At 40.7% G+C, this 16234-nt stretch overlaps 1 protein-coding gene across 1 annotated transcript in view; it reads left to right on the plus strand.

Moving 5' to 3' along the window:
• The first annotated feature begins 851 nt into the window (after positions 1 to 851).
• Positions 852 to 16234, plus strand: part of LOC126412270 (DNA-directed RNA polymerase III subunit RPC7-like) — a 40715-nt gene continuing 25332 nt past the window's right edge. The window contains exons 1-2 of the mRNA XM_050081777.1: positions 852 to 926; positions 1043 to 1272. Coding sequence (XP_049937734.1) covers positions 1130 to 1272 — 143 coding nt within the window. The 5' untranslated portion in view covers positions 852 to 926; positions 1043 to 1129. The remainder of the gene's footprint in view (positions 927 to 1042; positions 1273 to 16234) is intronic.

Here is a 16234-nt window from a genome sequence, read left to right on the forward strand (position 1 = left end):
ATATTGATGTTTTGAAATTCTGTGTGGAAGTTTAGCTTACTTATCTTTGCGGAATAGACTAAAATGAGATTTGTTTGAGTGGATTGTCTACTGCATTTCATGATGAAACATTTGTTGCTGTATGTGGAAAAATATGTAAAAGCACTTACAGGTTTCTTAAAGTATCTGAAGTATTTGGAGGTAGTGAATATATTTAGAAACTCTGACCATTGACACTGGAAAGTGTGATAAAGAAATAAAAAGATGACTCATCCTTGGCCGAGCCACATTAGCTAAACTCATGAAGATCTGACAGAACTAAATAATATCCAAAACAACAAAGATGCATCTGGCAGAATCATTTGTGTTCTCTGTGTTCTTGTATGGGTATGAAACCTGGACCGTGAAAACTAGTGACAACAGCTGAATTGATGCCTTTGTAATGTGGTGTTGGCTGAAGATGTTACATGTATCTGAACAGAGAAAAGAACAAATTCTTCCATTATAGAACAACTTATCACCACAAGAAGTTTATCTTTCCATGTTGGTCAAAGAAATCCCCAGCACATATATTAAGAAGAGCTAAAGACTAGTGTGGATGGGTATGGGTAGTCTAAGATCCAATTACTTAAGAAATAAATGAATAAGTGGGGTCACAACTTTCAACAGCGAGTAAACCGGCTGCTGATGATACTGTAGAAAGTAACACATGGAAATCAGTTGTTACTAATATGATTCTTAAATCAGGATTTGTAGTCTTTCTTATTAATATGAGTTCAGTATAAAATATTGGTATTGTATTACTGTTCTAAATTTGAAAAATTAATAGCACATTCTGAGCAGATGTATTAGTGTAAAAAGTTTTTTTACAGGAGGAGCTGAAAGCTGGGGAAGAAGTAGCTACGTGCCCAAGTTGTTCACTCATTGTGAAAGTGATATATGATCCAGTAAGTGTGTTTCAAATGCTTCTGGTAGTGGAGACAGACTATTCTTAATTTTGAAATTAATTGTATGTTTTTTTTCTGAATTACATGACATGACCATAAGGTTTCTTTAAACATAGGAAAATTTCCAAGACGAAGAAGAAGAAGAAGAAAGAGAGACTGAAAGAAAGCCTGTTCCTAAGTTTGTGAACTAAAACTAGAAGATAATGGTTGGACGAGGAAGGGGCCGTGGTTCCCAGCTGTCGGGAGTAGAGCAGTTGGGTTTTGGCGTTGGAGAGTCAATGCCAACTCCTGTGCTGCAGCCACCACCTCTGTACCCACCACTGGAGAATAGACCTGTGCACCACACGTAAGGACTTATCTAGCTGGGAATTACTCGAAGTAGCAAAGGAATGCGTTTGTGCCACTCCAAAAAGTGAAGTGCAAGTCTTTTTAAAACTGGGAGTACATATACTTATGTTCACCATCCAACAGGCACTTTTCAGATCATTTTCAAACATGTATGGTGCAGTGACCTCTACACGAGATAGAACTTGAAAAATAGATTCTTCGATGTCTCGCAACGGTGCCGGCAGTTGCCTCTGACCCGAGCTGTTTGCCCGAGCCCAAGCGTGTTCTCATTGTCCCCGTGCCTCAAGATTTCCCGCCCTCGGCAGCTCGTCTGTTGCTTATACTTCAGATTACTGCTCGTGGCCCAATTTCGAATTTTTACTCTTTGGACTGAGCATATTCTGGTTGATGGAGTGTTTGTACTCGGACTTTCCTCTCACCGACCACACTCCCAATGTATGGAAACTTTGTTTTAGTGGTTTAGAAAGTCTGTTGCAGTTTCCTACCATCATCCTGGATTAGATACATGAGTGTACTGACTGATCTGTGACATCTTTGTGATTGGCTGTTATTAAATTGAAAGCTGTTGTCACTAAATTGATTTAATGAAAGGCATAAGAATGGTTTTTCAGTTTATTTGAAAGTGACTTCATGTAAATTTTATTCTGACCTTTCTGTCGGCTACTGAGTTGAAATGCAGTACTTTATCAGGATTTAAATTTGGTTATTATAACTGTCCTTATGAGTCAGAGTCGGACACAAACTGTGCAGATCATTGCTGTGAATCATGCAGCTACAGGAAGCAATATTATAAGTAAGTCAATGACTCGGAATTTAGTTGGAAGTGAAAGTTAAGATTGCAAGTAATGTGAGCTCAAATTAGTACCTATGAACAAAGCCAAAAATCATCTAAAGACAACATACACTGTCAATATTTCCAACTCGATGTACAGATACAGAAAGTGAGATAACTGCCATATTTAAGGACTGGTGTACAGAGGCCTCAATAGCAAGATAAAAACTGCTGATCCAGCCATCAAGAGGAGTATTTATTGCTTCGAATGGTGTTACTGCGTTCCCCTGATGTCATGACTACTGAAATTGGAACTACTATTGCTGCCACACACTACTCAATTTTCTTGTTACTGGAGTGGTGAGATATTAGATCCTTCATCTCCTTTAACCAGGCTGTAGGGACCAGTTCTCCTTATGGTGCTGTGCCTTTGACAGCTGCAGACAGTGCTGCAGTCACTGGGGGCCTCCAAAATCTATTGCCTGCGGCGGTCTCTTTATGGCATGAACTGAGGTCAGATTTGTGGGTGAAAATGAGGGCACAATAAGTGTGGCGTCTGGAAGTCAGTTAGGAGAGGTGACGATACTCACTGGGGGTGACTGGAAGGCACAGCTGACAGTGTTGGTCTTTTGAGATGGCTAGTTGGTTTTCGGTGAGATCGTTTCAGAGACAGAGCTGATTTTGACATCGTGTGGAGTGCTCTCGTCTGGCCACTATTTTGAACTGTTAATGCCTCCCCACAACTTCAGTAACTGGCACGAAAATAGGGCTTCAAGGTCATCTCGTCATCTTACAGCATTGCCAGTTTTTTAGTGATAATTTCAAACGTTTGTAAAAATTTAAAAATATTTGGCAACTCTATTTTTAGTCTAGAATATGATGGAGTACTTTCCAAAAGAAAATTCTCATTAGCTGCTAGGAAAAAAATTAAAACTAACCTTACAAGAAATTTTGGAGGAAAATAATTTTTTACTTCAACCTGCGGCAGTAACAGAATCACTAATGTAATTGGACTGAAAAATATATATGAACATCCTCAAAGTTTACAGATGCAAAAGCTGAATCTTTTATTTCAGAAATGTAAAAGTATTCTGAGATAAAAAATAATAATATAAGAGGTGTGAAACTGTGCCGACTGCATAGAAAAAAATGTAGTCGCTAATGAATTTTTGTTCTGTAGGGCTGCAAAGAAACTTCCCACAAGAAAGTTGTTAAGAATTATTTTTGGTAACATTTCAGACATCATTATTGTATCGTGTCACATACGGAGGGAAATTACTTCTGTGATAATCTGTGCGCAGTAGCGCACATGTCGTTGTAGGCCATTGCCGAGAGTTTTGTTCGGAAAGCTCATTGCATCCGTGACTCAAAATGCCAATATACGCCATGCAAAAGTAATTGTTATTTTGAAGCCAATATTTTCACTGAACTTAAGCAAAATATTTTTTGAAAGGTTTTGTGAAATCCAAGTTTTATCTAAATTGCTGTAAGCCTATTATACTCGGCATGCAATACGTGCTTGGTACACAGAAACCTCTTTCTTACTACTGTAATATTCTCTGCCTTGTGTTACAAATTTCATCCATCATTACAGTTTCTGAACTAAAAACCAAGTGAGCAGAGAAGACAGTGCATTGAAGTGACTGGCCAGAATAATAAATTTTATCATGGACATTACCCTGTATTTCTCTAGCCATTGGATACTGTCCTCTGTCATATGAAAGTAATACAATTCTATGTTCTACCTTTTTGTAAAAGTTGTCAAATATCATAGATTTCTGTGCTCTTCTCGGAGAATCAGAATAGGTGCTGGGACTGTTCTAATGTTAGTGCACTGTTTATATATACCGTTGATACAGAAGCACCACAACATTTTGTCATTTTATGAACTGCATTACCCTTACTATGAAACAGCCAGTAAATCATTCTATGAAAAAAAGGAGTTAAATTTCGAATGTACAAGTAAACCGAATGCAGTAAGATTATATCCAAATGTAAAGACATTTGATTCAGGTTTTTGTTAATTAATGCAGACTTGACAATCTTATTTTAATTGACAGTTACTGTCGAGTAAACTAATTGCCACCACTTCTGATAAATTTATCAGACGTCTACTGTAAGGGAAAAACATTCGCAGTATGTCTTCTATAACTAAGATGAATAGACAAACATTTAAATCAAGTCAGCTTTTTACATAGACAGCACTTACCTAAACTGAAGGATCTTCTGGCTCAGTGTCTTCAGATTCACTATCGTTTGTTTCAGCCAGGTGTATCATCACAGATTCCACTATGGTGCCTCTTATACCCTGGTTCAAGAAATCAGTTTCTTGCAGTGCTTCTGCTTGTTTTACACACCTCTCCCAGTCCTGCTGAGTAACATTGTCAAGAGCTTCGTGTCTTAGCTTCTCGACATCATCAAGTTTTAAAGTAGTATTTCTTTTCGCTACTTCTTGCTTTACTTGGGCCCACACCAATTCAATGTGGGATTACACTGGCAGTGATATGGTGGTAGACTTACCACTTGGTGACCCATTTCATTTGCCACTTGATCTAATTCGTAAGTCTTTTTGGCACCTACGATTTCTTCCTCAGGCAGGAGATCAGTCTTCATTTCATTGAATGAAAATGAAACATTCTTTCTCTTTAACCACTCCATAATATCTGCCTTGCACCAATTTGAATGTGGTAGCTTTTCTATCTGAATGGAGTGGTAACTTGTCTTATCCATCATGGTAATTGACCCTTCTTCCAGCGCAGACAACAGCCGAATAAACCAATTCTAAAAAACTTCTCCATTTCTGAATGGTAATTGGATTGGCAAGAATTTTCACCACCACAAAAAAAAAAAGTTTGGCCTCTGGTATGAATCCTGTGGTTAATGAACCAGTGTGGGTGATGATTAATTGGCCACCTCTACCAGTAGGCACTTTCGAACTGCATTTCGTTTGGAGTCGTGCTATATATGCTTATTGGTGTGGTTCTGTGAAACCCAAGTTTCATCCAAATACACTACAGGCCTGGTGCCTTCAGCACGCAAGAAGTGCATTGTATGAAAAAACTTCATTTTTGCTGCTGCAGTGTGTCTGTGTTCCATTAAGAATTTCCACCCCTCATTACACTTCTTGAATCGGAAACCAAGGGAGCGGAGAAGACGAAGAATGGAGGACTCTGAACCTGAGTAATTAATTTTTTCACGGAGGTCAGCCTGTATTTTTTAGTCATTGGACGTTATCCTCTACTTCTACATCTACATCCATACTCCGCAAGCCACCTGACGGTGTGTGGCGGAGGGTACCTTGAGTACCTCTATCGGTTCTCCCTTCTATTCCAGTCTCGTATTGTTTGTGGAAAGAAGGATTGTCGGTATGCTTCTATGTGGGTTCTAATCTCTCTGATTTTATCCTCATGGTCCCTTCGTGAGATATACATAGGAGGGAGCAATATACTGCTTGACCCTTCGGTGAAGGTATGTTCTCGAAACTTCAACAAAAGCCCGTACCGCGCTGTGGAGTTTATCTATCATCTCCGTAACGCTTTCGCGATTTCTAAATGATCCTGTTACGAAGCGCGCTGCTCTCTGTTGGATCTTCTCTATCTCTTCTATCAACCCTGTCTGGTACAGATCCCACACTGCTGAGCAGTATTCAAGCAGCGGGCGAACAAGCGTACTGTAACCTACTTCCTTTGTTTTCGGATTGCATTTCCTTAGGATTCTTCCAATGAATCTGTCTGGTATCTGCTTTACCAACGATCAACTTTATGTGATCATTCCATTTTAAATCACTCCTAATGCGTACTCCCAGATAATTTATGGAATTAACTGCTTCCAGTTGCTGACCCGCTATATTGTAGCTAAATGATAAGGGATCTATCTTTCTATGTATTCGCAGCACATTACACTTGTCGACATTGTGATTCAATTGCCATTCCTTGCACCATGTGTCAATTCGTTGCATATCCTCCTGTCACCTTGTTCATTTGACCTGTAGCTTCTGACCGAATAGTCAGCTTCACATTTTCAAACAGGATGAAAAGAAGTGGTGGACAGTTGTGTTATGTGGTTCCTTTTGCCGAAAGAACGGAAGTTGGCTAATGTGAACTGTAGTATTCCAACTGTGGTCCTCTGTCGTAATATCCAAGTACAGTTCTACGCGTGAGCTCATTGTTAAAATTGTCAAAGTAGGTTGATTTCTGTTCACATTCGAATCCCTTTCTTGGAGAATCTGAACACTCGTTCGTACCTGAAGATTCTGCCAATGACACAGATTTGCTAATATGGCCTACAGTTGACTTGGAGGCACCAAGTGCTTTAGCAGTAAGTTTATGAATTTGCGCAAAATTTAAGTTATTCCTTGCTTCTTCATTGTAAGTTCAGTAAAAAACTTGAGTACATTCAATATGATAATTTTCAATTGTTTATGAATGTCTTTCCACTCTTTCCACACACCGGAGTAGTACTACAAGTAAGTCGTTGCTCCTGCATTGTTGTTCACCACTGAACACACATCAGAGCACCTTTATAAAGACAGTAAGACACTGAGATCAGACGTAAACACTCGATATAGCGCCTTAACTCAGCTTTCAGCTGCTCTGACCTACCGCACCACTAACAATACCTACATGGCAACAAAGCTGCAGTGGCCATGATCGTGAGGACTCTACTTTCGTGTCAGCCACTCTAGTGGTGATCACCAGAATCTGCCCTTAAGTACTGCTATCTGTTTGATACCAGACTTAAAGAGACAGAACAGTATTACAGACTCACCTGTAAGGACTAGGCTCTCAGAGCCCGATGCGGGAGATAGAGAAGGGTACAATGCCTGTGTCAGTGTGTCATCTCGACCGGACAGACATCACATATGGGAGCGGGTCAACACACTGCCTCGCTACGTGTCACAGCTCCCTCAGATGTCACCTTGTTCATTTGACCTGTAGCTTCTGACCGAATAGTCAGCTTGAGATTTTCAAACAGGATGAAAAGAAGTGGTGGACAGCTGTGTTATGTGGTTCCTTTTGCCGATAGAATGGAAGTTGGCTAATGTGAACTGTAGTATTCCCACTATGGCCCCCCTCCCCCAAGGGGCTTACAACTCTTTTGTGAGTATGTGCTTGGCTACCTGCACTGTCATCATGGTGGATGACCTGCATATGAAGCAGATGAAGCTTTCTCCCACTGGTGGTCACATGGCTCCAGCAAGTCTTCAGAAGGTCTTCAGAAGGAAAGAACTTGGTCAGTGCATAGAGATATGACCCCAAAATGTTTCCTTCTCTGGCTACGCTGTGGGAGAAATGCCAGGCTAAGCGACAGGCAGAGAAATACTCCCCCAGTACCTGCTGTGTACAAGGACAGATGGGGATTCTTTTTTGCTCACAAAGCCTTTATTCTTTGTAGAGAATATAGAGGGTAAATTTGTGGAAGTTGCAGCCATCTCCAAAACGAATAGTGGGTCAATTTTGATTAAAACAGCATTTCCAGCCCAGTCACAGGCGTTGGTTGCTTGTGTGACAAGCTGGGTAACATTTTCGTGACCACAACTCCCCATTAGTCTAAACATGGTTCAAGGTATCATTTTCCATTATGACCTCGTCTTCAAGTCTGAAAATGAGCTACGCATCAATTTGGAGCAATGGAGTGTACTCTTGTCCGTCGTTTCCATAGGGGGCCAAGGACAATTGGATTGCTACTGGTGCCTTCATTTTGGTTTTTGAGGGTAATTCGTCACCTGAAAAGGTCAAGGTGATCGTATACTGGTGTGAAGTGATATTGTATGTTCTGCTGACCCCCTCCCCCTGCTCACCCTCCGCCATACAGTGCGCAGTGCTTCAAATGTATGAAATTTGGGCATGTGTCTTCGCATTGCGACGCCAGCCCAGTCTGTAGGAGTTGCGGACAACTTGAATGTTCCCTGTGCTCCTCCTCTGTTTGCATAAACTGTGAAGAGCACAGTTCTGCCTGCTCACCAGACTGCACCAGCTTTCAGAGAGAAAAAATACAAAATATAAGACTCTGTACAGACTGACATATCAAGAGGCTGAGAACAAATGAATGTCTGCACCCTGCACACATGGCAACATTGTATGCTATAGGCTATGATGATGTCGCCCCCTCTGCTGATGGTACTTTATTATGCATCCTTTTGTGAGCCATCATGGTCGCTCGACTATGCCTGCCCTCTGATGGTTGGGGGCTCTCCTCCTGCTGCTTCCCCAACACCTACTTTGGAGGCAATGGTTCTCCATCCACCAGGGACCTCGAGTCCCATCCCATAGCTGGAGATGCATCACCCTCATCTGGCTTCTTACACCAGGAAGGAGTCCCTCAGGACAATCCCTCAAAGACATCTGCCAGCAACTGGATACCTGTCAGTAGCTGAAGGAACAACAGGCTGCCGGTTGTAGGAATTCATGATCTTAATTCAGTGAAACCCTCCTAGTCGTTCAAACCTTCTAAATAACAGAAAGACAAAAAGAACTCATCCAAGACAAAGGAAATCCCAGTGGACCTGAGGCCACTGGACCCTGCATGTTCTGCTTCTTTGGCTGCGGCAGCAACCCCAGTAGCCTCTGAGGCTCCAAATTGCGCCACACATGATGTCTCGTAATCTACGTGTCTTAATGTAATAGCTTCTCAACCAGTGGCAGCAGGTGAACCTAGAACATAACCAACCTCCTTAGTCCTTTCACGCCCTCACAGTATACAAACAGCACAATTCTCCAGTGGAGTTGTAGTGTTTTTTTCTGCCATCTGGGTGATCTATTACATCTCTTAAGCTCCTCTCCTGCTTTCTGCTTTATCAATTGAAGACATAAAGTCTGAAAATGAGTCTGTGATAATATTTTTGGTACTTTATTTTATAGGTCCGTCTTGATCACAAAAATTTTTACACTTCACTATTACCGGTTTCGGCTACTGCCATTTTCAGATTTGTTACAAAACAAAAACAGTGTGTAACCAACTAAGTTAAGTTTGCTGACACTAAATCTCTAAAAGTCCCTGGTGCTATGTAAGGAAGGAATTTCAAGACTTGTTTCAGAGAGGATATGTGTAGCCAAAATAAGAGTGCTTTTGGTACACATTAGATGGAGAAAAACATTCGGTAGGAAACAGAGAATAATATGAAAGTGTTGCATAGGGCACCAAAGTGACAGTTATTGAATCTACTTGAGAAAATGGAGATTTATGTGCACAATAAACGACAACCAGAAATACTGCTGAATGAACAGAAGGAGTTTAACCTATATGCTTCTGTCACCCAATCTGTGGCCCTTTGTGCCTGTGACCATCTTGGCCACCTCCTGGTGTCCATTATTCCTCGCCAGTCTTTGAATATGGTTCTAGGAGACATTTTCCATGGGGACCTCATCCTTCAAACTGTTGAGAAACTCTGGGCCACTGGAAGGTGGGGTGTTCATTTTGTCCGTAAAGGCTGTAAGGACAATTGCATTGATACTGGCACCTTTATTCTGGCATTTGAGAGGGACACTCTCCCAGAGAAGGTCAAGGTTAATTGTGATCGGTGTTATGGAAGCCGCACATCCAACCACCAACCAAGTGGGATTCAGCCCGTTTGCCTTGCATTTGGATTCCCGTTCCATCCTCATTCAGTGGAATTGTAATAGCTACTACCATCTCCTTCCAGAATTGGAATTCCTTATTTTCTTTTACTCTGTAGATTGTGTCCCCATTCTCCAGGAGTCTTATTTTACTGATACTCATTCACCAGCCCTTTGTAGTTTCCATACTTTCTGTTAAAACCAGGTTGGCACTTTGAGGGCTTCTGGTTGGTATCTACATATTGGTCCATACAGACTTTGTTTGTACATGGATTCCCATTTGTACTGAATTGGAAGCGGTTGCTTTCAAAATACACTTACGCTCTGGGGTCACAGTTTGCAATATCTAACTCCTTCCTGCTTGGCCAGCTACAGCTGCTGCCCTAACTACCTTCCTAGAACAACTCTCCCCTCCCCTCCCTTCCTCCTCCTCGGGGTTTTAATGCCCATCACCCCATGTGGGGCAGTGCTTCATTTGATTGAGGTCTCCTTGTAGACAAGCCCATTTCATTGCTATAGATCTTTCACTCACTTCCTCTCCCCTTCTCCCTTCATTACAGTGGTCGCTGCAAAATGACCTCATCAATAGTGGCCACTTCCCGTTGATGCTCTAACTCCCTGATCAGGTTACTCCCCTGGGCTTTCCGTAATACTGGTTGGCTTCTGTATACCTCCCAGGTAATGTTCACCCTCTCTTTGTTAGGTTGTATTGATAGTCATCTGTGACATGTCTGATACAATTATTTGCCTTGTCATCATTGCAGTCCCCCACTCGATGGACTCCTTTTACCTTTTACTGCTGGCCCGTACCTTGTTGGACTACGGCCATTGCCATTGCCATCCGTCATCATTGTCGGGCTTTGCGATACCTAAAGTGCCACCAGTCCTCAGACAGTCTTATTACCTTTTCAATGTCTTTGTGCCAAAGTCCATTACTTAACCAAACAGAGCAAGTGGGTGTTTTCCATCTGAGTTCTTGATATTCATATGACTGCTTCTTTTTTCTCCAAAGGCTTCTTTAATTTTCCTGTAGGCAGTATTTATATTTCCCCTAGTGATATATGGTTTTATATCCTTACATTTGTCCTCTAGCCATTCCTGCTTAGCCATTTTCCACTCCTGTCAACCTTACTTTTTAGATGTATCTAAAAACAATGATGATGTGACTTACCAAACAAAAGCACCGGCATGTTGATACACACACAAACAAACACAAACATACACACAAAATTCAAGCTTTTGCAATCGATGGTTGCTTCATCAGGAAAGAGGGAAGGAGAGGGAAAGACGAAAGGATGTGGGTTTTAAGGGAGAGGGTAAGGAGTCATTCCAATCCCGGGAGCGGAAAGACTTACCTTAAGGGGAAAAAGGACAGGTATCACAGACACAAGCAGACATTTGTAAAGGCAAAGAGTTTGGACAGAGATGTCAGTCGAGGCGGAAGTACCTTTTTTTGGCGGAAGTACAGAGGCAGAGATGTTGTTGAATGACAGGTGAGGTATGAATGGCGGCAACTTGAAATTTGCGGAGGTTGAGGCCTGGTGGGTAACGAGAAGAGAGGATATACTGAAGGGCAAGTTCCCATCTCCGGAGTTCTGACAGGTTGGTGTTAGTGGGAAGTATCCAGATAACCCGGACGGTGTAACACTGCGTCAAGATGTGCTGGCCGTGCACCAAGGCATGTTTAACCACAGGGTGATCCTCATTACCAGCAAACGCTGTCTGCCTGTGTCCATTCATGCGAATTTGTACTCCCATTTGCCTGCTTCATTTTTATATTTTATCTTTTCATCATTTAAATTCCATACCTCCTTTGTTATCCACAGATTTCTAGTAGGCCTTGTTTTTTTACCTCTTTGATTCTTTGCTGCCTTCACTAATTCATCTCTTAAAGCTACCCATTCGTCTTCTACTTTATTCCTTTCCCCTGTTGTAGTCAATTGTTGCCAAATGCACCCTCTGAAACTCACAAAACCTCTGGTTTCTTTCAACTTATCTGGATCCCAATGCCTTTATACCCTTTTTTTTTTTTTTGCAATTTCTTTAGTTTTAATCTAGAGTTCATAACCAATTAATTGTGGTCAGAGTCCACATCTGCCCCTGGAAATGTCTTACAATTTAAGATCTGGTTCCAAAATGCATCTTATCATTATGTAATCAACCTGAAACCTTCTGATGTCTCCAGATCTTGTCCATGCATATAATTTCCTTTCATGATTGTGAAACCATGTGTTAGTGACAATGAAATTATGCTCTATGCAACATTCTACCAGATGGCTTCTTCTTTCATTCATTTCACCCAGTCAATATTCACCTACAGTTTTTCCTTTTCTTCTTTTTCCTGCTATCAGATTCCAGTCCCCCAACATAATAAAATTGTTTCCTTTACCAACAGAATAATTTCTCTTATCTCTTCATATGTTTCTTCATTCTCTTCATCATCTGCAGAGCTGGTTGGCATATGAACTTCTAGTACTGCAGTGGGTGTGGGCTTGTGTCTTGGGCTATGATAATGCATTCACTATGCTGTTCGTAGTAGCTTACCCATGCTCCTGTTTTTTTATTCATTATTAAACCTACTCCTGCATTACCCCTGTTTGCTTTTGTATTTGTAACCTTGTATCCACCTGACCAGAAGTCTTGTTCCTCCTGCCACCGAACTTAACTAATTCCCACTATATCTAACTTCAACCTATCAATTTCCTCTTTCAAGTTTTCTAACCTACCTCCCCAGTCTAACATTCTGCGTTCGGATACATAGACTGCCAGTTTTGTTTTTCCTGATTATGACATTCTCCTGCATAGTCTCCGCCTAGAGGTTTGAATGGGGGACTATTTTACCTCCGGGATATTTTACCCAAAAGAAAGCCATCATCTAACCATGCAGTAGAGCTGCGAGCCCTCGGGGAAAAGTTACAGCTGTAGTTTCCTCTTGCTTGTAGCTGTTCACATTACCATCACAGCAAGGCAGTTTTGTTCGATGTTACTAGGCCAGATCAGCCAGTCTCCAGGCTATAGCCCTTCAACTACTGATAAGGCTGCTGCTCCTCTTCAGGGACCATACATTTATCTGGGCTCTCAGCAGATACCCCTCCGATGTGATTGCACCTACAGCACGGCTATCTGTAAGACCCCCAATGGCAAAGTCTATGGTTCACAGAGGGTGGGGGTATTTATATTAATTACATACTTAATTAGCTTAAAAGATATTGTTAATTAAAGATTTCACCTGGTCCAACTTTTGGTGCCATTTATAGCCAAATTACTGTAAATTTCTGTGATCTGTTGATATACTTTTGATTACCTGGTTTTTCTGAATCCAGTTACACTCGTATTGACGGGCAAGGGTCATAAATTAAAAGTCACTAAATTTTCGATAACTAAATTTTGACATACAAGATAGAGCCTGTGGTTACCAATGCAGAATTCTCATTGTGTAGGCATAAATTAGTACTGTATGCCCTGATAGATACTGCTCATGAGAAATAATATATAAACAAAATATGAAAAAATAGGATTGGGGAGAAGAGAAGTTTGTGGCACAACTTGACCAGAAGAAGGGATCGGTTGGTAGGACATGTTCTGAGGCATCAAGGGATCACCAATTTAGTATTGGAGGGCAGCGTGGAGGGTAAAAATCGTAGAGGGAGACCAAGAGATGAATACACTAAGCAGATTCAGAAGGATGTAGGTTGCAGTAGGTACTGGGAGATGAAAAAGCTTGCACAGGATAGAGTAGCATGGAGAGCTGCATCAAACCAGTCTCAGGACTGAAGACCACAACAAAACATGAAAAAATCAGCAGCCAATAAAAAATGAACTTTTCGACTGGAGGGAATTGTAAACTATTATAAATTAATAAAGTTCAGTAATACCCTGGAGTGAGTCTTCATAAGGCCCTAGCTCGTGACATTTTCAGTTATTTTGTTCATTTTGGTCATAGCCTTTGTCTGGTATAGCTAGTCTGTTGTTCAGCCCAGACTTGGGAACCTTTTGAGTTGCTTCTCTGTTCGTGCAAACTGGGATGACAGAACCTTTTTTATAGTAACGAGCAGTAGACTGTCAAAATACGTGTTGGATCATTCAGACAATGTCACTAACAACAGCTCTGACTTCTTTACTTAATTGTGAGTGAAGCAACTATTGGTCCGTACTGCTTGTTCTTTTATTATTTGGTAAAAAAAGAACTATTATGCTCTATATATGTCCATACTACCTACCTGTTTGTAAACATTAGAGACAGTAAGAGGCCTGGTCACTACATTTCTGATCTTAAAGACCTGATTAATCATTGGTGGACTACCAATTTTGAACGTTAAAAGGAACCTTCTGGCTATTCATTTTAAGGATAAGTCCAACTTCAGCACTTTCAGGCGGTGATCCAGCAAAACTGTGCAGCTACCAAGGCTTGTTTGATAATAAATAGACCTAGTTTGTCGACAGTCGGTGCAGCATCTACCCACCTTCAAGCTATTTTGCTTGACCAGACATAATCAGCAGAAATGAGACTGAGAGAATGAGGCCACTCGTGGAAGTGTTTTAAACATGACTATTTGTAATTGATATCAATGTTCTTACACACTCAGTTCCATCTTGTGGTAAGGTCCATTCTTTTTAGATGACTTGGTCGTATTCCGGTCATCCTCCCAGTGATTGCTAGTCAGTTGTGACTGACAGTAAAGATGAATGGAGTGGAGAGATTTTATGGGTTTTAAATTTTCATCTGAAAAATGAGATTAGGCTAATTTGAATGAATAACATATATTTTTTATTACAGCTGGTTTTGGCCACTAGAACACTATTCTGTGTAAAGTAACAATGTTTTGTGAGCACTGATATGTTATCAGTAAGACTCTTGGCTTAAATAATTCTTGAATGCTTGAGAAAAAGAAGTGACACAGAGTATACTTTATGGAACTGGCTGGAGCTGTAAATTTTTCTAGAGTTTAATGTTCACATAAAATACTGGAGAAAAAATTTTTTTAAATTATAATTGTACTATTCACCTTTTTAATATGCCCATACTAACAAATGAAATGTTTCAAACTATCAACTTACTTGGTTGTCGCACCTGTAGGGTGTTTGTGTCCCTATGTGGCTTATGGCTCAGCTATCGCTTGGAGCTTAATATTGCAAATACTGTTCACTGTGAGGGAATTAGGCATGTTCTTCTGTCTACATATTCCTAGTCTTTGTGTTTAAGTTGAAGGCCTGTCGCGTACCTGGCAGCAGCTCCTTATGTTGTGTTATGCATACAGCTTACATTCGACACGACAGTCAATGCCGTTGTTTACAGTCAATTGGTCAGCATTGGAAGGAGTATTTGTGAACTACCGTATTTACTCGAGTCTAAGCCGCACTCGAATATAAGCCTCACCTGAAAAATGAGATTCAAAATCAAGGGAAAAAAAATTTCCCGAATCTAAGCCGTACCTGAAATTTGAGACTCGAAATTCAAGGGAAGAGAAAAGTTTTAGGCTGCATCTCCAAATCGAAACAAAGTTGGTCCACTGTAATATGAGACAATTTAGGTCGAATGAATGACGATACAGCTACAGTAGTTTGGTTCGAGTCGTAAGCTTAGCAGTTAAGCTTTACCAGGTAGCCATTGCTATGCGTCAGGCGCTCCGTCCGTATTTATACGGGTACCCTTCCTTTTTCACGTGCTTCATCTGTTTTGAATTGATTGCTTATTTTTCTTTGATCTGATAAGCGCAGTTTTCTTTGTTATAGGTGTTTACGTCACTCTACGCTGAATATGCATTACGGTACTGTGTCATGCTTTGTCGTACTCTGATACTGCGTGTTTACGGCCTGTCGCCGATCGCGGCATGGCTTGCTTTGTGCGCGCTACCGCCGCTTACAATTAAAAAAAGAAAAGAAAAAAAAAAAGAGAGAGAGAGGAATCGTCTCATTAGCGAAACAATGGCAAGAGACTGCTACTTGTTGTTACTTACACTGCTGCTTTCTTTGATAATGATCAAAAAGAACCAAAGAATAGACTGCGTATGATATAAGATGTTCTGAACAAGAGTTTAGCGAAAAATTTTCTCCGTTTGTAAATCTTTGCAGGCGCCTCTTTAGTACATTACATTCTGCACAGAAATTAGTCATCTTAGATTTAAAAATCTAGTCAATTGCCTCGCTTCATTTCTGACTGTATCACTGTTTAGCATAAGAATTAATACGAATATAAACATGACATGGTATGTATATTCTTCCGCGTTTGCTGTTGTCTCACTCTAGTTTTGTGGTTTATTACGCAGACAGGATTTAAATGAGATAGCAGCAAACATGAAACAGTACATGGCAAAATGTTTATGTTCGTATTATTCTTATGGTGACGAGAATACTGCATGTGATTCACAATTTATAAAAGTTCCTATTAGCAACCATCTCTTCTCACAGATAGGAAAAAATTCAGAACGTAGAGTTGGCCACATTGACAAACATCCTAAACATTCTTGCCAGTCGGGTTTTCGTAGTACATTGAAATGCTGCTACATTCGAAGATGAACAATACGGAATTTGTATTTACTTCGTTGGATAATGTATGAAAATGCAGTGGTCGAAACTCGGCGCAGAGAAAAAAAGCTTGTCTTCCACCTTTTTTTTTAAATTTATTTACTGAC

The sequence above is a fragment of the Schistocerca serialis genome, chromosome 7, assembly GCF_023864345.2.
Source record: "Schistocerca serialis cubense isolate TAMUIC-IGC-003099 chromosome 7, iqSchSeri2.2, whole genome shotgun sequence".
NCBI lineage: Eukaryota > Metazoa > Arthropoda > Insecta > Orthoptera > Acrididae > Schistocerca > Schistocerca serialis.